We start from the raw sequence: 24,152 nt of genomic DNA, 5'->3' as shown, positions 1-24,152 counted from the left end.
GCCCCAATTGCCCTTCCCACTCCTACACAATAAAACCCCCACCGGAAGCCATCGAAGCCAACGGCGCTGGGTCCTTTACTGCGCATGAGCAGGATTGTTTAATTCTCGGGAGGGTCGGCGTTCAAGCATCCAAATTACGCGCATGCTCAGTTCCGGAGCCCATCTCGCTGTCTGGTTCCCAGCCTCCACCGGCGGAGAAAACCCGTGGCCCGCGCGCGCGCACGTAACTTTACGACGGCAAGCCTGGCACCCGCTTGCGCATGCGCGTTCCTGATTTCCTAACTGCGTCACGAGCTTCATCCAGGTTTTTTTTTAATTCTAAACTGACCGTTGAACTGCTTTTCAAAATTGAATTCGAACCGTATGCGTCGATCTAAATTTTATCCCGTATTTAGACCAAAGGAAGTTCCAGTTGGGCGGGGCAGGCGGCCAAGGCTTTGTTCTTTGGACGCCGCGCGCGACGGTGGGAGGAGGCGTTGAGCGGAGGGAGTGCCGCCATATAAAAGCCTCCGCGCGCGCTCCCTTCGGCCATTCTGGGGTCTGTTTAAAGGTGAGTACTGTGTTTCTGGCAACGTTGTTATGGGAGCGGCTTGGGAGGGGGACAAAAGGGCATTACGGTCTGATAATTTTATTTCCTCTTCTCCCCCCCCACCCAATATAGTGTTATTGACATTTGCAAATCCTATTTCTTTCCTTGAAACTTGAACCTTCAAAGAAAGCCCTAACCAAAAAAAAAAAAAAAATCCCAAACCACTCAAAAATGAGCTGTCCAAACTTTAAATTAACATTATCCGATAAATTATTTCCTCTCTTCTGGTTCTTTTAACCCGATAGAAACGTAGATTTACGAAAGGGCAATTCGTTGCCAAATGCTATATTTTATCTGCTTTTGAAGTTAACATTTTTTGAAATTTAATTGTAATTATGTCTTCATTTTATAGGTTTCCTTTGATCTTGAGACACCGTTGAACATCGTGAAACAAAGAAAAATTGCCCCACAGTTGAGCCTCTGAGACGACACAAAAAAGCCATCTACATTTCTGATCGTCTGTATTGGGAAGCTGTTAAAATTCTTTATGATCTGAAGGAGAACAACTGCCACTAAAAACATAAAACCAAAATTAATATTTAGCAACAACTTTCCCTGATGTTTTTTTTATCAAGCAACTTTTTATTGCAAAAAGTTGCTTTTTTTTTTAAAATGAGCAAAACCAAATTCATTTTTTTTCTTTAAAAACACAGCTTAATCCAAAAAAGCTAAACCTTGAGGCGCTGTCGACGAGAAAATTAATTGGATAGTAAGTGTCGCATTTTCAACCAACTGACCAAAAAAAAATTCATCCGTGTCGAAGTGAGCTAATGGCACGAAGAAAAGACAAAAAAAAAATTGTGGGAAAGTGGGTTTTGTTTGAGGTGTTAACCCTTAAGACGCAGGCATTTTGCCACCAAAAATGTATATATAAGGAGAACGATGGTCTCTTAGAAAATCCATCGTCTCCAGGACTGTCAAGGGTTAATGAGCTCCCACATAACAGATGGTGGTGACTGAACTATAAAGTGCTGCTTCTTTGTGTGGGAGACAAGAAGTGCTTGAATTAAATAAGCAATCTGTACATAAAGATTGCAGGGCAAGAGATGGGACAAAGAAAGCAATAACTAGTAGCCAGATCGAGTCATTTTTTTTGGATGGGTTTATGTGTCAGCACCTATATTTCTAAGGATGTCTGTTAAGGGGTTTGTGGTTTTAAAAAACTAAGGTTTTCTGATGTATATGTAGGCTTGTAATATGAAAAAGCAATCTAGAAATAAAGATTGCAAAATGAGTTTGGAAAATCATTTTAAACTTGATATTTTTTTTAAAAAGGACTAATAGAAAAATAGAAACCAATTGGATTCAAATGAGATCTTAATTTGCTTTTAAAATGTTTTCATCTATTTTTCTCACTCCCCTCGCTGCAGTACAGCAGTGTTTACTTTTAATCTTTCTGTCCCTGACGAGCAGCATTACGATTTTCCTTTACAGGATGTTTCCATTTTTATTTCGTCTACCTCTGAAAAAACAGGAGGGGGCAGGAGGTACTGACCTTACAATGGTGAATAATGAGAGGTTCTTTGAGTCTCCGGCACTCGCCAAACAAGGGATCCCCTTTTTTGAACTGTGTTAAATAGGTTCTAGTTGGTAGAACTGATATAAAATGATAGAATTTGTGCATGTGATGGGGTTGTATTGCTATATGGTTTCCTCTCAATAGATTCTGAAGGCTCTTGCTTTTATTTCCTTAATCGCCTATGCTTCTAAAATGGCGGCGCCTTCTCTCTCCTAATACAAGAACCCACGAGGCTTTCAAGAGCTGATGTAAGCAGCTTGTAGCTAGCTCCTCCCCTTCACTTCCTTATGTTTGGAGCCCTGAGCAAGCAGCTGGGGGAGGGCAGAAGTGGCTAACCGTTTTGTCACTTTTCCAAAATGATTTAACAAACTTCCGCTACTGCTTCATCTTTGGGAAATCTCTAGGTACAGCTTGCTAGAAGTGCAAAGTATTATCATAAATCCACTGAGTTTTTTTTTTAAGGTTTCAACATCACATGAGAACTTCGGGTTTTTGTGATACCTACGTGTTTGTGATATTTGTTTTGGGACAAATTTATTAAGTGGCTATATTTGTGATAGACCGACAACCTTTTTTGTGCCTTCTTTTCCCCCTTCTTTTTCATCTCGAGATCTCTGAAATGGGATATGGGTCAGGGAAGCATGTTTTCTAGTTTTGTCAGATTTAACTGTTAAGAAAGATGAAATGCTACCACTGGATCCCAAATATTTAGTGTCATTGACATTTTGCTGGAATTACAAAAAAAAGGGGGTGTTGTATTTTCATTTTCTTTGGCCATATGTACACAAAGGAAATGGGGGGGTAAGTCTTGTATTAATTTGCCACATTCCACCGTTCCTGTACAATGTACTAGGAAAGAAGTGCTCATTAGGAAAAAATGGGAATCCAGCTACTTGTATTACCTCACCAAAGGGAGGGGAACAGCCACAATTCCACCTGGTAAGCAAAATCTTTATGGTATTAATTACATTTCACAACCTTCATTTCTGTTCCAGACCACTTTGGTTTTTATTCATTTATTTTTGCTGCTGTTCTCTTCCATGTCAACACCATGAAGTGACTCCTGATGCATGCAGGCTGTAATGGGTTTTAAATGTTTTCCAATCTATGGAGGCTGCTCAAATTACTCCCTCTCAGCTTGGTTAATTCCGTAAAAGTTTCTTAAATGGGTCTGCATGAGCATCAGATAGCATTTAAGAAATGCTGCCTTTGTGATTTTTCCTCATTTAAGTAATTATTTAATACTGCGGGAAACATTTCACAAAGCTGAAATTAATGCCTCCATCTATGCCTCCGGTGGTAGCATTTCATATGGAAACATTCCCCTCCCCCTTTTTAAATCGGTGACACTGTTCTGGCTATAAAATCTGATAATTGGTGCACCTCATGACATCTCAAGGTGCTCTGCAATACAAAGTCAATGGGGGGGAAGAGAACAGGTAAGCGCTGCATAAGGAAGACGAGTGTAAAATTGGCAGAAAAAAATAGTTCCCTCAAGTGTTTTTAGTAAAATTCATGTGTGTATTCAAAACACTTGATTATGAAGTTCTTGTCTCAGACTAGGAACAGCCTACAATAGAATAAGGAACAATGTAAATTAGAGCAAAATAGGGCAAAGGTTAATACTACAGTCATACATAGTCTTGGGGGTTAACAGATAAATAATGTTTGTATTGTGAAATGGGTTATTCTGAAGTTAAGATTCAGTTTTTATACAATTATTGGTTTGAATAAGCACAGCAGCTTGCCAGGAAATTAATTAAAAGATACATAGGGAAATACAAATCTTTCCCCACAAATCCATTATTTAGAGGATTCCCTTATATGGATAAGAAACAATGCTTTTAGAATCTTGTTTTTTTTAGTATTCTTAAATGTTAATTCTGGAAGGTCAAGCTGTAGTTTCAACAGAATTGTGCTGCCACAGATTTCAGCCTTAACTACTATTGTGGCTTAGCTCCCGTATCAGATACTGAGCTACATTATTATGTCAGATAGATGAGGCAATGACATGTCATAACACTGAACAACCTGGGTAAAATTCCTTCTGTGATGTAAAAACACATGTGGAAAGCCAGTCCTATTTGCTTGTTTTTTTTTTATATAGACAAAGTTGGTCTTTTTTAAACATCTACTGAAGGAAATCGGGACTGAACTAGAATTTGAGCATAAATTTGATAATAGTTCAACATGGCAATATATTCCCCTATTTACTGAACACTAAGTAAATGGAGAGGTATCTCTTATGAGAAAATACTCACTTTATATGGACAAGAATATAACCTTCACTCCTGAACATACTTACTGGAAATTTCAAGGGCTAATTTCCATGTAAGTATAATTTGGATGGAAACTGAACCCTAAATGAATCCACTTAAGAGGGCTTCAAATGTATGTCCAATTTAATGGGGAATTCTTGGTGTTCAGCAGCATAAGAGTATTGCCGCTTTCTTCCCTAAACTGATCTTTAAAAGGATATGCTTCTAAGTATGCCTGAAGATGTATTTTAAACATGGTTACTGATTCAAAGACTACTGTAATAAGGCTCAAGTGGCTCATCTAGCCTCTTAATGCAGAATATCCTTAACTGTTTTGATACAAGCTCAGCTTTATGGTTGAAAATGAAAGCTGGTCAATCCAGAAATTCTGACTTCAAATGGAATTGATTTATTTGCTTATGTCTATAGCAAATATCTACAACTGATGGATTGACATGACATTCTTGGAGTAGGGGCTTTTAGCACGGTACAGTAATGAAATAAGTACTTGTAATAGTAAACCAACAGGTATTGTAACTAGTAATTCCCTTGGGAACACATTTTAAAGCACTTTGCTAACAAATTAATAGAATTGTAGGATATAAAAGTCGCTTGGATTAAAATCTTGATATTAGTCTCTGGGTACAAATGATTCTCGAGTCAAATCCTGAATAATTAATTTTCAGGTGAATTTGAGTACTTTGGAGAGGGAAATGCAACATATATAATGTTTGTTTCTAGTACCTAATACTTTGCCTCTCCTCCCCTTCAATGTCCTTCTTTTTCTGTTTTTCATTCAGGCTTCGAGAACTTAAATGTTAACTTGTTTTTGCTCTAGCAAATTCAAGCTCTGAGATTCTTGCAAAGCTGTCTAGGATTTTTTTCATGATAACCAAAAGAGCATAATAGCGAGGACCTGACTGGCTTGCGTCTGGCAACAATTAACAACCTGCTTTTTGTTACCTTTTTCATGGGAATATCTTGGTGGACATCCCCCACATCACAATTCCTATCAAATTGTGCTTTTTAGACGTTAGTCATAGATAACTATTAAAATTTATTTTGTTGCATTGTACAATGTACAAAAATTACAGTATCTGCATTGCAAGTTGGATATAAAGTTACTGTGCAGTTGTCTGACATTAGAGTGATGGTAACCGCTAAATATTTAGTATTTGCCCATCTCCTTTGTGAAGGTTGATCTTTGGAAAGATGAAAGTACTATTATGTTTTGTTCTATTGAGGTTCCTATGTGATCAAGGTAACTTGTTTAAACTTATAATGAACTGTCTACCATATTAATCCACCAGACCTGGGTATAAAATGTAGACATAGACATAAATGAAATACTAAGAAATAATAAGACATCAAAAATTTCAAATTAACGTATAGCTTCTAAAACTTCGTGTTAGAGAAACATTTAAAGACTTGTGACTTGATGACTAGATAATTTATTCAGATAAGTTTCTGTACTGAACCATATCAACTATAACAACTACTATAAGAAATTTGTAATTTAACAGGCTGAATTTCTTATTTTTAGAGCATTTATCAAATTGAGAATTTAATGAAATAGTAAAGTTTTCTTAAATTTTAAGCATACAGAGTACAAACCATCTGGAAACCAACAGTTTAGGATACAAGTAGAATGTATCTAAAATTCATTAGATGATAGCCCAGCCATGTTGGATGTGCTTCATAATAAAATTAGTTCCATATACATTATTAAAATGAAATTTAAAAATGGAATGAGGACCAAGATGCATTTACTTTTTCTTATATGTACATGTAGGATTAGAGGCTGCTGTGTAAAGCTTAAACTTACATGTTCTTGTAGATTTTTTTTCACATCCATGCTAAACTAATAAAAATAGGATGATAGACACTATTGATAATGCAAAAGTTGTAAAGTTGAATGATTAAGAAGTAGAATGGAAACTTTAACTTCTCAAGCCCTTTTCCCCCCCCAACAATGAATGACTTGCATATATTTTACTTGAGATTTAGCTAAATGCAAAATTATTAACAAAGCATGATGTCATGGTCTTCCAACAGTTTCAGATTTGAGCCAAAAAGTTTGGTTTTTTTTAATGCAGTCACATTTCAGATGTGAGATAAAATAGCATGGGTGTAATTATGAACATTATCAATCGTATATTGACCAGCGCTGAACTTCATAGAAAGCCAGTTCCAAATTGCAATTATGACGAATAAATAAATGTCTAATTTAGCTGGTACTACAAGTTACAATAGAAAACTACTTACTCTATTGTATATATATCATTGCTTTTTTACTTTACTTTGATTATTTTCAAAATAGCTAGTAATTTTTGAAATTTAATTTTGTTCAGTTTATTGTAGCTCACCGTTTGTGTCCTTGAAAGCAGGTTTAGTGAGAGGTGCTTCCAGGTGAATATATACAGTTACTAATTGGCTTTAGTTATAAGAAAACATGTTTTCAGAATGTTTCTGAAACACAACTGTTCATAAATCTGGAATGAAACTTGTGTTCAGACTTGATAACCATACTTCAAACAAATTAAGTTAATGGAGATGTGCTAAAAATGGAATTGGTTGCAGAAAAAAAATATTTGCTGCTAATATACTAATCAACCTAATTTGATTAGTATGTCTTAAAACAATATCTTTTTCATAGCTTTATAGTTTTAGAACCTGATTCAAAATGGAGGTTTTAATATTTAATAGTTTTATAATTTAAGTAATTAACTGCCATAAAACTGTCTATTCAGTCTCACAGTTTTTAAAATATACATGTAAGCTTAAAAATGGTAGCTGGGTTGGGAACTTGCCAGTTCCTCAAATTAAAATCTAATCTGACTCTTGAAATAGGGACCAAGATGAAAGTGACATTTGGTTGAAAGAATGAGCAGTTTTGCTGAAATGGTGTATCTGGCCTAAACTCTCATCCTTTTAGTCCAAATGCTCTTGTATTGCAACTCATTTTACTTTTTTTTTTTTTTTTTTTTTTAATGTATAGTTGCGGAAGAAATTATGTAGTAATATTTCCAAAGTATAGTTCTTGAGTTTTTGTTAAATTGCCTTTAATTCCTACAGAAATCTTGATAACAGAAGTTTAAGATTTGGTTCTTCAAAAACTTTAAGCCAAACATTCTTTAAATGAAATTTTGTTTTTCAAAATCTTAACTTTTGATTAGAGGAATCTTTTGTGAAAAGATTACATATTACTTGAGTTAAAATGTTTTAGTTTATACACGGGGAAAAATGAACTCAGAATTTTACAAGCTCTTGCTTGGGGATGAACATTGTGAAACAAATTAGTTTTGAATTAGTTGATATATTGTGGGCCGCTTGCCTTAAAACATTTCTTTTTTAAAGAGGGGAAACAAAAGCTATATTCTTGAATATCCTTTGAATATCTTGAATATATTCTTTGCTACGTGTCCAATACTATCTCTGAAAGCATATTAGTCTTATTATATTTATTAGTCTTTTCAGGTGCTGCTGGATTCTTTGTTTTCTTAAAAGTGAAGCTTTATCCTGTAAACCTTGATTAAATTCAAGATAGTGGCCACACTGATTTCTTAAGTATTTACTTCTTTAAAAAAAAACATTGCTTTATAATGTAAAGTTCTCAAATTATGTAGGAGTTCCTTACTAATATTCATAAAGATACAACTTTCGTAGTAACATAATAATAATCTGTTAGCTAAGGAAGGTTAAGTTTAGAACAACCTGGAATCACATGATCTGTAAGGCAACCATCACTCGGAATGACTTCAGTTATAGAGCCGCAGAGCCTCAATCGTTAATGCCAGTCCAAATGGAGCAGAAATATGAAAGCCTGCCTTGTTCTATCTCAAAAAATAAAATTACAGTATCATTATGTAATAATATTTTTGAAATGTGGTTTGCAACTAACAAAACTTCAGTTAGCAGTCAGGACTTCAGTCTTTAATCAGGCAATCGCGATGAAGGACAGAATGAATGAAAACAATGCTTTCCCCTGGTTACTGGAGTAGGTGTCAAAGTACTATTGGCAAAACCACTACAGATGTGGGGGTTTAGAAACTGAAATGGCATAAATGATAAGTAACTATTGTATTTTTAATTCTCTCCTGGGGTTGTAGTGCTGAAAAAGTGCCAGAATGACAGCTCTGGAGACTGAGGTCCTCTTCACCAAAGCAGGCTGAGCCCAAGTTTCATCAGTGCAAGTTTTTCTCAACAATGTATTGCTGTCTTGCATATGGAAGGCCATGTTGTGGGGTGAAAGGGGAGTTCAGTCTCCAAAGCCCACCTCATTTGGTCTTTCCATTACTGGGTGAACTCATGATACAGACCTTCAATAGCAATTCTTCAAAACTGGACTGAAGCCACACAAGGACTCTACAAGTCACCACAGGCTGGTAACAACTTTACAGTCCCACTCCACTATCATCTGTACCTGGATAATATTTTCTTCCATATGAAAATACCACTGGATATCGATTTCTTCTGGCCATGGACTTTTTAGAATTACTATATCCAAAACATAGGAGTACACTTGGACCTGGGCCCTCCTGCTTTAGGGGAAAATAATTTCTACACAATACCTAATCTACATGGCTTTGGAAAAGTAGGATATTTGCTTAGTCCAATTTGCTATATTAAAAGAACTGAAGATGCTTTCTGTGGAAAACAAAGAAGACTTGGTCATTGCTTCTACCACAGAGAAGCAGTTACTTAATGCTGTGGAAAGTTTTTAAAAATACTTTGCATATTAATGGGGAAGGCCAAAATTTAGCAGTTAATTTTGCAAAAGTGCTGCAAGATGACATAAAATAATAGGTTATTTTAGGTCATTAAGGTACATTTATTGTACTTCATTTTATATTCAAAACAGTATTCCTGGACAAATTCATTTCTTAAAGTGGACAGTTTTCACTGCATCAAACTTAGAAGAATTTAATCAGATGCACCTGATTATGCTGTCTACATACTAAATGCAATTGCAAGCCCAATAATACAACTGCAAGCCCATTACCGAACATGTCTATATCTAATCCAGTAGAATGAAGATGGTTAAAACTACAGGCTACCATAATTTCAACAAGTACACCTTTGGTGCAATGGGATGATAAACAATGCTCCATTTACCATGAAATTTATAAACTTATAACCACAGTATAGGCCTTATTTACACAGAGCTTAATGAGCTGACAGAAATGCCAGTATGTTTTCACACCTTAAAAGTTTTTAGATGAGCCACATTAGGAATTAAAGAAATGGCTGCTTTAAGGTATAGTTAAAATTAAGCGCCAATGCTTTTGAGTAGCTGTGATCCATGTGGCCCCAATGTTACTGGAACAGATAAATTTACATAATTTTACAAATTTAAAATTCTGTTCCATGAACATATCTATGTAAAGCTCTGACAACAAAAGATCAAAGAAGTACATTCACAAATTTTTTACACATCTTTTGATACTACCATCTGATGGTTTGTCTTTCAAACACTGCTTTTTAATCAAAGAATTGTGGCAGATTTCTGAACTACGTAACAGTCTCGCACAGAAAGCCATATTAACTTTCTGAGCACAAACAACAAACCCTGTGATTAAGACCAGCACTTGACTATAATTTGCAGATCAACTAATTTATTCCCACTTTGCACTAAGACCTGGGGGTAAATGGAAAATGTGTACCATGTATATTGGGACACTCACTGAGCAAGTACTGTGTGAATCCAGAATCAAATGAGTTTTTTATAGAGGCCACCAGTATAGGGTAATAGAAATCTAACAAAGAACTTTATTACTATGCTTGATCAATTAGATGTCGGACAATTAAGACCCTGTAAACTGGAGTTTTACTGGGATATATAGTTCATCATTTGTAACACTTGGGTAGTATCATACGTGTTTTTGGCTGGTACGCGTGCTACAAGACAAATGGGGGATAGTCAACAATTACATTCTGATCTTAAGAAAATATAGTCTTGGATCCTTTAGCAGGGAATAAATTGAATTCAGTGAGACTTTGTGAATAAATTTGCACTGAGAAATCCATATCTGTTATCTACCTTGGGCTGGCTTTTTTAAGCTGAAGACACAAATGGCAATTCTGGGAATAGGGGAAACGGTATCCTATTTGGAAAATAAGGCAGATGGGCAGTGTTCCGGAATTTGGACTGAATAGGTGCTGTGGACTTCAGATATATTGACTTACTTGATTTTAGTTGAATCTACAAAATTAATGCTTGCATATTTTACATATTTTAGAAATGGACTCTAGTTTTAAGGCCAAGTGAACATGAATTTACATGAAGGAGTGGGGCTCTTTGTTTTTCCTTTACCAAAATATTCATAGATGTTAAAGTGAAATATCGGATCCACAAAACTTCAAGAATCCCTATTGAAGCACTTACTAATTAGAAGATACATGATAATACTTTGCACCTAGTAAGAGAGTGACTTTTTCCCATGTGTTTTTGCATTTTGTTTGCTATGCTACAATGACAAATCTTGCAAACTTTTGGAAAGTTTACTTTTTAAAACATTTTTAAAGTTTTGTTGCTTTTTTTTAAATCCTCCCAAAGTAGAATTTATTATCATCTCTCCTGTTTTTGACAGAATTTGCAAACATGGGTTCTAGACCCATAGATCCAAAAGAGCTCCTCAAGGGATTGGATTGTTTCCTTGGCAAAGATGGAGAAGTCAAAACTCATGAAGGCATCACTAAAATTTTTAAGTAAGTGTCAGTGTTAAGAATCCATTAATGGCCTGTAACTGCAAAATATTGGCAAACTGAAATACTGTAGTACTTTTAATACTTCGTTGAAACTTTGTTTTTCTTTGTATTTATATGAATTGAATAAGGTCACAGGTGGAAAAATATAAAATAGTTGATAGATCTATTTTTTAAAAAGAAAGTTTGTCAGCATTTTGCAATTTCCTAAAGTTACATGATGTTCAAAAATGGAGTAATTGAACAGATTAATTTCTTCCCCCCACCCCAACTATTTCTCCCAATTTTAACTGGCTTTTACATACTCGGCAGACTAATCCTCCATTCCTTTTATCTGCAACCAAATTGAAATTTTCCATTTTTGGCTCTTTTTTTTCATTTCAGTTTAATGAAAGATGCGCAGAAGATGGTCAGTCGTTGCATCTACTTGAACATTCTGTTGCAGACCCGAGCACAAGATATACTCTCAAAGTAAGTTCTGCTGAATGTTTGTGGGGAATGAAGTTAGGTCTGCTAGTTTCAAAAGCAAGATATTCAATGTGTTAAAAACAAGTGGGTCTTTTATTAACAAATTCTGCTAACCGTACCATTAAGTTATTTTATTTTAATTCAATCCCATGGCCTTTATTATGGCTTTTGGGCATTTTTCGCCACCGCTGTTCATCTTGATCTACTTTCAGTCAGATTCCGATACATTAGTAATTTATTAATGGAATGGAATGAACGAGTATAAATGTAAATGTAGATGGGAGCAGTTATGATAGTGAGAGAGGAAAGTATCATACTCGTTCTAATTCCGTATTCCTGGAAATTCTAATAATACGCTTATCTACTAGTATGACACTTAAATAAAATATAAATTATGCAATTTAACTGTGTGAGTGGGTATACACACATGTACAGTACACATATTCTTTGCAGCCATTAACAGTAATGTGATTTTTGCTTGACTTAAAATGTGTATCCAGCTACTTGAAGTTATTTTGCAACCTACGTTTAAGCAAGCTGTGATATCATTCTACCTATGAACCACGACTTTGTCTCCTCATTCTACAGATTCATCAAAGTTGGTGGCTATAAGCTCCTTAACACGTGGCTAACAAGCTCAAAAGCATCCAGTAACGTACCTCTTCTCCAGCAGATTCTACTCACACTCCAACACTTACCTCTGACCGTGGATCATCTGAAACAAGTTAGTTAACTGCACAATAGTGGAAGTTATCCTTTTAATTGAATCTTTCCAAGATCAAAGCAAAAAACTATTTTGTCCCAGATTGGAGGGAAGGAAGAGGACTGTGGGGTTTAACTTTTCTTCAGGTTCATATATTTCAGTACTTAAAACAATAGTCCCAGTTTCAGGGATGATAATCTGCAATGATACACCCTGTAGTTTGTAACAGTCATTTAACAGACTGTTCTTTTTCCTTTTTTTTCCAGAATAATACTGCCAAATTGGTGAAGCAGCTCAGCAAAACAAGTGACGATGAAGGTAATTGTCACTTGACCATATACAGATCTCTTGATACTGGACACCATTCTGGATTTGTAGGGTCATATTCGAAATAACCTTTTTTTAAATTAATTGAGTGCTTTATACATTCTTTCCTTATTAGAACTTCGTCGACTGGCTTCCATATTGGTGAGCGACTGGATGGGTGTGATCCGCTCTCAGAGTAGCTCCCAGCCTACAGGTTAGTAGCTTTATATTTCCACAGAAGCATGGACTGAAAGCTTTATTGCAGTGAAATCAGATTCTTACTATAATAATCTGGGACCGCAGAGTTGCTTAAAATGTATCATCTACTTTGTATTCCAGGTGTAATGGAATGGGTGGATAGCCTTGGGGATGAGGGAAAGAGATGCTATATAGGAATCAATCAGACAAGAGAGTGAATATTTTAAACATTCCCTGTTAACTCATAAACTGTCTTCTCAGCGTATTGCTTACATTTTTTTACACTTGATCTAAGCGAAAAGGCCAAGAAATATGTATTGTCAGACATTGTCATGTTAGACTTTTAAAGTATCTCTGCAAGGCAAAAATGTGATTGGATGTTGTGTCATAAAAGGGATGCTTTCAGAAAGACTAAAAAGCATTCATCCTTTAGCCCTTCTAAGCCGCTGGCTTCGTTTGTCCTTCGCAGAACGAGAAAAGAAAAAACGAAAGGAAGAAAACAGAAGCAAAGCACCTTCCGTACAGGAGAAACCTCAGGAAACCAAATCAGAAGTGAAGCCTGAGGAGGCTCCTGAAAAGAAGAAAGAAAAACCAAAATCTCTCCGCACCACAGCACCTAGCCATGCCAAATTTCGGTCCACAGGTAAGTGCAGTTAGAATTGTTAATGGCTGTACGATTAGGCTAGAATTATCTTAATGCAACCTACCTAGAATTTCATTAGTTTTGGGCAAACAGCTCAATCCATGCTCATAGAACGTTCTGGGATTTTTAAATTATTCTGCTACTTACTGTTGTTGCTGCTGCTTGCTTTTAGGTTTGGAAATGGAAACGCCATCACTCATTCCTGTGAAAAAGAACATAAATACTGCAGTAGCCCCTGATAAATACAGTTTCAAGCCAATACCACTGAAAAGACAGATGTAAGTAATATCTTAAAGGAAAGAAAATCACTTTGTCTCTTAATTTATCATATGTAGGACTGAATCTGGTAATGTAAAAAAAAAATGATGTAAGCCTGCACCTTTCTAGTTTGTAACCTAGATTTGATGGTTAGATTAGTGGGGACAAGTTTCTTGCTTCTTGTGCATAACAAAAGAAATGTAGTATTTAGAGACTAGAAGTTCAGGAAAGTTCGTTCACTGATAAAGGAGTATATTTGTAGCTCAGGGTTGAAATTTGGAGTCTTTGGTATTTTCTGAGCTTGGTGGTTTTCTTGCAAACATCTCATTACTGAAACTAGCTAACATCAGTGCATCCTAGTCAGGGCAGTGAAACATTTACAAGAAAACAAACAAGTTCAGAGAGCACCAAGGACCCTTCGAGTTTGTTCAGTTGGCATTTTTATAAATATTTGATCTGCTCCAATTAATATATGAACTGGAATGCAATTACTTTGGTATTCAAACAATTAAAGAACCTAATTTTAAAGTTATAACTGCATGTAAACATTTAAGTATTTAGGAAGTGCTTTGAGAAATTTAATCCGGGCTTTAAAAAAGGAAACAGAAATAGATTGCAGGGAGAACACCAGTTAGGTTACTTTCTGTTTGTTTGTTTGTTTGTTTTTTTTTCATTTTGTGCTAAGGCTTCATACAAATAAACAAGCTCTTTCCATGACATACTCTTAAAATTACAAATATTCCATCATCCCCCCCACAAAAATGGAGAATATTTGGTCTGCCTTGGCTGCACCCAGAGAGACCTGTGGAGCTTTAGATAGGTTTAGAATAGATCAAAGGAGTAGAGGACAGGCACAGACAAAAAAGCAACATAGTCACAAAATGGCATACAATGAAGCAACTACCTTTTCTTCTACATTGGGTTTTTTTGTTTTTTTGTTAAAAAAGAGTAGATCAAATATTTACCTGGAAGTGGAAATCTGTTTGACATGAAAGATATTACCAACCCCGTGAACTATTCAGCGTCTTCTCTTTTGAGTGACTTGAGGACTGTTTTTCTCCATAGCATATCAAATCCAGTGGGAGACAACCCACCTGTTGAGAAGAAATACAAACCCCTCAACACCACGCCCAATACTACCAAGGAAATTAAAGTGAAGATCATTCCCGCACAGCGTAAGGCTTTCTCCTTTTTCATGGCCTTGGAGCTAAGGAGCAACATGGGCTAGGGTAAAAGCAGTGAGAACAGAAGTCCAGTGCTTTGATCTTGCTCGTTAATTGATTGCTGAGTTTCCCCAACTGAAATATGTTTGTGTTGAATAGGAATGTGCAAATATTCAGTGCACAAAATGTTCCATGCATATTAGCCGGGTTTTGAACAATTTTACGCTGAGATTGTGCACCTTGGATATGTTTGATCGATAGGCAAAACAGGGGCATTTTGTTTCAATATAGCGTAAAAAAACCAGTTATTTTACACAGAAATGATTTTGGGTGACGGTTGGGAGCAAGAGTGGGTAAATGCCGAGAATGTTGGTGGCACTGACTGAGGAAGGGCAGGGGAAGGCCACACTGGGACATCAGTAGAGTAGTAGTGGCCCGCGAGAGGAGGAAAGGAAGGCTGTTCATATCATTAGGAAACTTTTAGTAAAGAATGATTCTTAAACCCTTCTCAATTTACTCTCCAGCTATGGAAGGTTTAGGCTTCTTGGATGCCCTAAACTCTGCCCCTGTCCCAGAAATCAAGATTAAAAAGAAAAAGAAAGTCCTGTCTCCAACTGCGGCTAAGGTACGAAACATGCAGAGCCAGCAATCCTATTTTTTACAGAGATGGCTTTAAATTTTAGAAATAAACTAAATTTGCTTTGTTTCTCACGGTTCACAGCCAAGTCCTTTTGAAGGGAAGCCAGCTCCAGAAACCACTGCCGTCAAGCCATCTTCACCAGAGATGAACCCAGCATCAGAACCAATGGATGTGGATAGACCTGGTACCCCTGTGCCAGCTGTAGAGGTGCCTGAACCTATGGAGACAAGTAAGTGAAGGGAGAACAATGCCTTCCGCATTACAAGATGTGCTGTATCTGTAGTGTGATACTTTTTGCACCTTACTTGCCTAGGCTAGCAAATTTTGACTAAGTAATTAACCAGCCAGTCACTGGTGTTCATTTATGCAAGTGGTATCTGGAATACCATGGCTGTCTAAGGTGCTTTGAGTGATGATGGATTTTCTTTTTCTTTTTTCTTTTTGTTATTCCAAGTACTTGATGCATGTTGCATGCTTTAAAGTATTGTTGCTTTTTCAGATTCCTCTGAGCATGGATTATTGGATTCAAAGCCGACTGAGAGCCCAGCTGATTCAACCCAGTTGACAAAGAAGGGCAAAAAGAAGAAAACAGTGAGCTGGCCTGAGGAGAATAAACTGCGGGAGTATTTCTACTTTGAATTGGATGAGACAGAAAGAGGTGGGTGTTCCCTTTTCCAAAAAAAGAAAATTGCAAAGATCCTGGGAAGTCTCACAGAACAGAGTTATACCTGTCATCTATCTAGAGCAGGGACTTCCAACTTTTATTTGCTCATTACCCCCATTTACCTTTCTGCTCCCCCTCATAGTTAGCTATAATAGAGCTACATAGTTAGCTAGTTAGCTACAATAAAGATCTTTATTGTAAACTAGTAATTGTTTAATATTTCTGCTTCTAATATTTCTGCTTCTGAAGCTAATGTAGAGATTGAGATGTGAGGGCTATGACAAATTGATCAAAGGGCTGACAAATATTTAAGTTTGGGTGTTCCCCTCAGAGATGTATACATTTCCTATGTTGAGAACAAAAAGTTGATGGCAAAGATCTTTAAAATATTGTAATCAAAGTGGGTGGAATAGGATAAGGAATTGAAATCTCCCACTTTGGGTACATTCAGACAACTAAACAATGTTTTGGATGGCTTCATAAAATGGCTGCCGTAATGGATGTTGCTTCTCCCAAAACATTAATTTTATAGGAAGGCACATGTATCCCAGTGCTTCACATTTTTAAGATTTGCAGCTTTAAAAGTTTACTTACATACTTAACAAAGATATATATTTCTGTGTTTGTACGTAGATATGCTTATTCACTGCTTCTTTATTTAAAATGTTTAAAGCATTTTGTGGTCATAGAAAGTTTTGTCCATTAGCTCATCTTAGGTATTTATTAAATTCCATGGAACTTTATTAAATCTTACAGAAGCATGGAGCCCATTAAACGGTCGTGCTGTGCTAAAAACTTATTTTCCCCGTCTTTTTGTTTTTGTATTTTTTAACCATAGCTTTTAACTGTTTTCATGAGTTTTAATGGTTGAAGGTTTTAATTGTTGTGTTTTAATTCTGTTAACACCTCCCAGAGTCACATGCAAATGAGATAGGCAGCTGGATTAAATGAATGAATGAATGAACAAATAAATAAATAAAATGCTGAATACAATTTCTTTTCAATCTTCTACAGTCAATGTAAATAAGATCAAGGACTTTGGTGAGGCTGCCAAGCGAGAAATAATGTTGGATCGCCATGCCTTTGAGACAGCCCGTCGACTTAGCCATGATGCGATGGAAGAGAAGGTCCCCTGGGTCTACCCAAAGCCTATTGATTTGCCTGCTCCACTGGTCCAACCAGGAAGTGGGAGTCAGGAGAAATTCACTCAAGCTGAGCGCGAGAAAGGCATTTTACAGGAGATCTTTCTCTCAAAAGAGAGGTGAGTAAACTATTGGACATATTTGAAATGTATCTGTATGGGGGATACATAATCAAGATTCTAAGCTGTTCCTTAACTGGAAAAATACGTACGCATAGTTGACTTAGTAATGAATTAAATACAAAAAGATCAATTCACAAACATACTCGGGAAGAGAAGCAATGATGACATTGCTGAGAAATTTAAAAAAAATGCTGAAGGAAATGATAACGGCTAGTTCAATTTTTCTGTACTGCTTAGCATTTGAGCAGTTCTGGCTGTGCTTCTCCCATTGGCGTTGTGAGAAAAATAATAATATAGACTTGGGCTCTTTGACAAAGGCTTACTGATCTGTGCTTTCTGGTCAAGGATATTTGTAAGGCCCAAAGAGCCCGAGATAGATGTAATATTATTCTGTCTGTTGAAATTGTAATCTGCAGTATATCTTTCAGTGTGTGGATCCCCTTTCCCCACCCACACCCTTGGTTCTTTGTTTGACAGGATGTGGTGAGCTGGGGTTGTGGGAAATGGGGAACTAAATCCTAACGGGTGTTGAAATACTGCGGTAGAAGGGAAGGGAAACTGCCCCAGGTGTCATGGCAATGTGGCAAAATCCCGAAAGGCATGTGCTTGGGGATTTAAGCTATATAAAGTAATGTTAGATAGTGATTCAGAGCCAACTGATCTCAAGCTCTCCCTTTTGACTGCTTGTCCGATTGATCCTCATTTGCAGTGCGATCAAGATGTAAGTGTTTGCTATGCTCTAAATCCCAATAAGCCTCTGGAGCTTAAAGTGAGATGCTTTGTGGTGGGTTGTCTGTTCAATTTCTATTAAATGCAGTTTTGTTGCTAATAATTTGGATTTTTCTCCTGACGGTGTTTCTGTGCGAGGAGGAAGAAGAAAGTTTTTGATTCATATATTGTCCAGAGATTTAAACCACCTACTTTTAACATTCCAGGTTCAGTTATCTCGGCTAATACAAATTGACCTTTTCCCCCCCGTCCTTTATTTAACATCAAGCTGATGTTTTTTGTCTTTTTTTCCTCAGTGTTCCTGATAGCCCTCATGAACCAGACCCAGAGTCCTATGAGCCAGTGCCACCCAAGCTGATTCCTTTAGATGAGGTAAATATGCTTGGTCTCTTTTTTATTCCACCCTCTATTTTAAACAGACAAAACTATGTGGGCTATAGTAGAGTGGGAATGAGAGGTCAGAGCTTGCCTTTAAATTTTAAAATAGGACAACTATTTTTTTAGCTCAGGATACTTAACAGATAAGGCTCCCAAGTTCCATTATATTTAGCAGAGAACTTTCTAAAAGGGTACTGGAAGTCCTATGTGCTGTAACCTATCTCCCTCTCTTATGCTTCTGTTTCCTTTTGAGCATAACAGAAACAGAGTGGAGATGGGGAACATTTCTTAACGCTAGGGTCCTCCAGCCCCTCCCCCCCTTTTGTATGCCCCCAAGTTCTTATTGCCAGGCTCACCCACCTTGGGTTTGAGCACCCAGCTCCCCAGCAGCCAATCCCTCCTGACTCCTTGTGTCTCCTCTGTCACCTCTCTCAGGAATGCTCCATGGATGAGGCCACCTACGATGAAAGACTCAACCCATCCACCGCCTCGCAGTCTCCGGACGGAGCTGGGGGCTCCAAGCTCCCCCCGGTCCTGGCCAACCTCATGGGCAGCATGGGGGCAGGCAAGAATCCGCAGGGCCCCACCCCCAGCTCTTCTTCCATCAACATGCAGGAGATTCTCACCTCCATCATGGTAACTAGAAGCGTCGTAGGATAGTTGTTGTTTTTTTTAAATAGTGGAAACATGACTGATTGAGAAAGCGTGAAATGTGGCCTTTGGTTCACACGTGTCATCTGCCTTCAGGATAGCACAGAACCCTAAACAATTCCCCAGCTTGTCTGTCTCATATTGCCCAAACATTTCCAAAAAATGTAGGTTCCAGAAAATAAGACCAGGATAATTAACAAATAATAATAGAAGAGTTTCCAAGTTGTCAGTAAGTGAAGCTGATAAATGGGATTCTTTCTTGAAACCCATTTTCTGCTCCAAGTCAGACCCTTGTGCAAAGGGTGCAAGACTGAGTCACTGCTCACTTGCGGCATAGCATTTTTAAGCAGGTTTATGTATAGGATCAGGGCAGCAATGGGAAGATAGGGCAGGGGTAAGCTACAACATATGTTCTAATTTCTTCCATTTCTCTTTTATTTTGTGCAGGGCGGCTCAAACAATCACAAAACAGAAGAGTTGATGAAGCAGCCAGATTATTCTGACAAGATTAAGCACTTGCTTGGCAATTTGCAGGGCCAGCCTGGACCAGGTCCTTCAGGAGGTAAAAAGAATAGCCGAGATCGATGCACTGTTTTTCCTTAGCTGTTAACTCACCTTCAGCTGAATTCGGGTCATTCCCATAAACCCATCTGATGTATCAAGACTTCACATTTCCCTTTGTATAGATTTGAAAATGGATACAAGTCTACTTAGTGCCCTTAAAAGAAAAAAAAGATACCTTAACCCTGTCTGAGTATTAGTCTAGCTAGTTGGTTTGGGTTTTTTATGATACTGGTTTAATTAACAGCTTCTTTGTTTTTGTTACAGTCCCACATGGGCTGCTTGGACCAGGACCTGGCCCAGTCCCCAACGGATTCCCACCGGGCCCCAAAAATATGCAACACTTCCCTCCTGGAGGGCCAGGGCCTATGCCTGGTAAGCAGAGCTCTGTTAATAAGGGAAGGGAACAATTCGAGGTGGGGTGGCAAGAGAAGAGGGCATGGTCTATAGAAGGCTGTGAAGATGGCAGCTGGAGGTCTTAACAGGTCTGAAGCTAACTTACCTCACACCTTTTCTCACTTCCTTAGGACCACATGGAGGCCCAGGCGGTCCTAACATGCCTCCAGGCCCTGGTGTGCCCAATGGACCGCGGATAATGGGCCCACCTCCTCCCCAGTGTAATGATGGATACTGGGATCCTCCCGATGGTGGCATGCGTGGTGGGCCCCATGGAGGCATGAGAGGTGGCAGTCCCGGCCCAGGACCCGGGCCCGGCCCTTTCCATCGTGGCCGTGGCGGCAGAGGTGGAGAGCCTCCTTTCCGAGGGCGAGGCGGACGGAGTGGTGGTCCCCCCAATGGTAGGGGGGGCCCTCCCAACAACAGCATGGGCGGTGGCCATGGAGGGGGACACGGCAGCGGTGGCCATGGAGGGGGACACGGCGGTGGTGGCCACGGAGGTCACGGAGGAGGGGGCCACCCAGGGGACCACAGCAGGGGACATCCAGGTGGTCATCCAGGGGACCACAGCCGGGGACATCCAGGCGGTCATCCAGGGGACCACGGCCGGGGATATCCAGGGGACCACAGCAGGGGACATCCAGGGGACCATGGCAGAGGTCACCCAGGGGACCACGGCTGGGGGCACGGAGGCGGCCATGGTGGAGGTAAATATTAATTCCTGCGCCCACGGGAGATGGGATTTTTAAGAGGGATTGGTTTTAGTATTCTGAGTTGCATGGGGAAGTAGGCAGCCATAAAAGCAAGTTTAAGAATGGTATTTTATTCTGGGGATTTGGAGATGGGGTGGGAGGCTTCTTCTAAAAAGCAAATACTTCAAAGTGTAGTAATGTCGAGCTAGGTTTTAAAATAAACCTATTTTATTTTAAAGCCATGCGATTTTTCCATTTTAAAATTGTGATCTTAGTGCCGTGCATGTCGGGCTCTGGGTTGGAGTTGTGCTAGATTAGAGAGCAGTAGGCTTGCTGGGGGAAGTGATATGCATGAAGTTCCTGCTTCTACGGCTGACCGCTCTGTTTGTTCCCTTCTGCCCTTCAGATAGGTCAAAGCGTCCTGTATGTCGTCACTTCACCATGAAAGGCAGCTGCAGATACGAGAACAACTGTGCCTTCTACCACCCCGGAGTGAATGGGCCACCCTTGCCCTAGCATAAGGAGCCTGCGTCCCTCTCGCCTATCCTGACTGTAGCATCTGGCGCACATTCCCATTGACCTTGAACTCAAGCCTCGCGTTCCCGTTTCTGACTGATGCTGCACCTGTTTTTTATGGCTTCTGTGAGGCCCTTTAAATGCTTGGAGCAAGGGAATGTGACTACTTCCTCCCTCGGCATCTGCTGCTACTGACGAACTGACACACCCTCAAAAGAGAAACTGTTGGGAGGCATCTTTCCCCCTCCCCATCTGGGGAGGTGAGGCAACCAATGACTTTGAAAGCACAAGAGACTTGAAAGAGGGCGGTTGTGTGTTTTTGTTTTTGTTTTAAAAGCAATTTATGTAAATATTCCTGTGGAACCAGCAAAAGGAAGGGGATATTCTTGCTCGCAGCCTTGATTTCACTGGGCAGTGTTCTTCAATTTCCCAGGAGCCAGATCGGTACTGATGAATTGCTTTGGTCTGGAGGAAGAGCTGGCATCGGCAGGAAAACTGTCCTTTTTAGGAACATGTGTGTGAGGCGGGGGAGAGGGTGCAGCAACTGCTTGTGCATCGTTCTGGGCGATCCAAGGGCCGGAAATCCATTGATCCTGTCTAAAAGGCCCAATGGGAGAACGGGGAATTCCAGCAGCCGCCATTTGCACAATAATCCCTTCTTGAACCAGGATGCCCCATCCGCCCCTTTGTAAAATGCCCCTTGCAGTGCCCTATGTTGAACTGCACAGATGTGGTTTCCCTTGGTGCTAAGTCTGCCATTGGGGGTAACCTAACAAACTGTTTTCTGTGAAAACTCAATCTGGAGACTAATGGTTTTAAGGGGTAACTTTTGTTTTCCTGATTTACATTGTTGGTTGTGGGTTTTGGTTTTTTTTTTTTTTTTTTTTTTTAAACGGTCTCATAAGATGTGAACTCTCACAACATCTTTCACCTCCCCTCATCCTGAAGTGGGTGCAGCAACCTCTCTCCTGAGGGGGAACAAAATGTCTCGCTCTAAGTTTTGTATATTTTGTACATTAGTAATAAACATGGAGAAAAAGAAATATCTAATTTAACTATTGATAGTGTGGACGTGTTCATTGTTGAGCTTGGAAATTGCATTCTGTTGGCAAAAATTGAATATAATTTCCCAGGTCTTTAAAATGTACATTAACCAGCCAGTTATGTAGAGTTTGAAGATGCTATCACTATCGAATAATTTTTAGATAAATAATGATATTCTCTGGATGGGAGGAAGGAATGGAATCCACATACTCAATTCTGAGCTGTTTTAAATTATCCCGAGTATAAAGCAAATACTATATGTTGCTTGGATGGGCTCATTTATTGGTCAAACCAGCCCTTGACCCCATTTCCCTGGGTTAAAAATCACACCAATAAAACTTCGCTCCTTTGGAAGGATTTCTTTGGAAGAATTGTCGGCAAAGACCATGCACATTCTTTCAGAAAGTATTCCTAGGAAACCTCAAAGGTTCCAATATGTGTATCTTTTACAAAATGTTTGAAAATGCTTTGAAAATTATCGTGAAGAGGAATACAGCCTAAATATCTATTTCCTCAGAAATGTAGACCTGGAAAAATAATAAGAAATTGTACTGCTAACTCTAAATGATGGCAGCCGACTGTGGTGTTAGTTGGTGGATAACCTGAGTTTCTTTGGAAGGTAGTATGTACGCACAGGGTAAGGACAGTCAAATGGGACCAGTAAGATGAGTACAACCTTTTGTAAAAGATTACAAGATTTCCAAAGATTTATAAAAGACTTGACTTGGTGTACCGAAACAACTTTCAAGGAAAAATCAAGTGTTTTTTACAGCATGCAGCAAGGTCATCTTTTGTTGTGTGTAATCCATCCTTCCCAAGTACCACACTAAAATAGTATGTGAAAAATAATTTTGTTATGTAAAATTGAAACTTTGCCTTTTCTGCTTGTATTTTTTTTTTCCATTGAACTAATCTGTTCTTTAAAATAATTTGGAGCAAGTTGTGCATTCTCCCTCCACGTTCCGGATGTTACTGAGTTGCTCCCTTCGGTAACCCTTGTTTACTAAGGGTAGCTAAGCTTTTCTAGATTTTTCATTCTACTATCCTTCCGATTATCGCAAGTTTAAGTACTACTCCCCTCAGAACTCTTGCCTTTTATTGAGCTGCCTCCTTGGAAAGGACCCGCTAGGCATAATTTGGTATGGAGAGAACGAATTAGTCATGTTTATCTTCCATAGCATTGCCTTTTTTCACAGGAAAAGTGCCAAGGGGCCAAAATAAAGAAACCCAAGAAAAAGCAAAATACAACACAGAACTTTGACTTAGGATAAAACTAGATGTTTTAAGGGTGAGATGGGTGGCATATCAAGTTAATAATAAATACATTTCTAATGAGTTTGTTGAAAACAGTACCGTGTGTCCAGTTCTTAAGATCAGCTACTCCTCGCACAAGAATTCCCTACAAATTCAGTTAGATTCTTTGCCCAGCTCTGTTTTAAGTGATCTTGGAATTGATACCCTAATGGTGACTTAGAAAGCTTAGAAGACAGATAAGAATTTTGACAGTTGACGGTCCTTAACCACACAACAATGTAGTGCATTGGCCCTGGCACTTTCACAACTTCAGGTGGGTGGAGATTTGATCCTTGTGATATAACAGTCAATTGGAGGCTCAAACGCTCTACGGAATAGCCTTAAGGCAGGATAGTTCACGCCACAAAAACAGGGAGGCTAAATATTCTCTTAGAATCTGCAAGGAGCAGGTACTGTGTCCACCAATCAAGAGTTAACCAAAGAAATAACACCTGGAGTAGGAGGTGTCCTTGTCATGGTTAATATCCTGATTAATCTTTGGGTAGAATTTTGT

The 24,152-nt window shown here is 38.6% G+C and overlaps 1 protein-coding gene across 3 annotated transcripts; it reads left to right on the top strand.

Annotated features, from left to right (window-relative positions):
* Positions 1-275: 275 nt before the first annotated feature.
* Positions 276-22,356, top strand: PPP1R10 (protein phosphatase 1 regulatory subunit 10). Of its 3 annotated transcripts, XM_070936689.1 has the most exons (20): positions 276-550; positions 942-1,298; positions 10,957-11,074; positions 11,456-11,542; positions 12,128-12,263; positions 12,509-12,560; positions 12,685-12,762; positions 13,216-13,389; positions 13,562-13,667; positions 14,713-14,822; positions 15,335-15,435; positions 15,532-15,679; positions 15,950-16,108; positions 17,129-17,375; positions 18,404-18,479; positions 18,921-19,121; positions 19,584-19,698; positions 19,965-20,072; positions 20,225-20,800; positions 21,192-22,356. In XM_070936689.1, exons 3-20 carry the CDS (start codon positions 10,968-10,970, stop codon positions 21,299-21,301), a joined length of 2,691 nt encoding a protein of 896 aa, XP_070792790.1. In that variant the 5' UTR covers positions 276-550; positions 942-1,298; positions 10,957-10,967; the 3' UTR covers positions 21,302-22,356. The 3 variants fall into 3 exon arrangements, with proteins under 3 accessions (XP_070792790.1, XP_070792792.1, XP_070792791.1); XM_070936691.1 differs by lacking the exon at positions 276-550 and having other exon boundaries at positions 565-1,298; positions 20,225-20,494; XM_070936690.1 differs by lacking the exons at positions 276-550; positions 18,921-19,121 and having other exon boundaries at positions 565-1,298.
* Positions 22,357-24,152: the final 1,796 nt, after the last annotated feature.

Source organism: Pituophis catenifer, unplaced genomic scaffold, assembly GCF_029215685.1.
Source record: "Pituophis catenifer annectens isolate HBS135680 unplaced genomic scaffold, rPitCat1.0.hap2 SCAF_2, whole genome shotgun sequence".
Lineage (NCBI taxonomy): Eukaryota > Metazoa > Chordata > Lepidosauria > Squamata > Colubridae > Pituophis > Pituophis catenifer.
This window is presented reverse-complemented; position numbering and strand designations above follow the sequence as displayed.

Coding starts and splice junctions, on each gene's coding strand:
- PPP1R10 (XM_070936689.1), top strand. CDS start 10,968: ATGGGTTCTAGACCCATAGATCCAAAAGAGCTCCTCAAGGGATTGGAT. Junction 12,561..12,684: donor CAAAACAAGTGACGATGAAG/GTAATTGTCACT, acceptor TTTCCTTATTAG/AACTTCGTCGACTGGCTTCC. Junction 17,376..18,403: donor ATCTTTCTCTCAAAAGAGAG/GTGAGTAAACTA, acceptor TTTTTTCCTCAG/TGTTCCTGATAGCCCTCATG.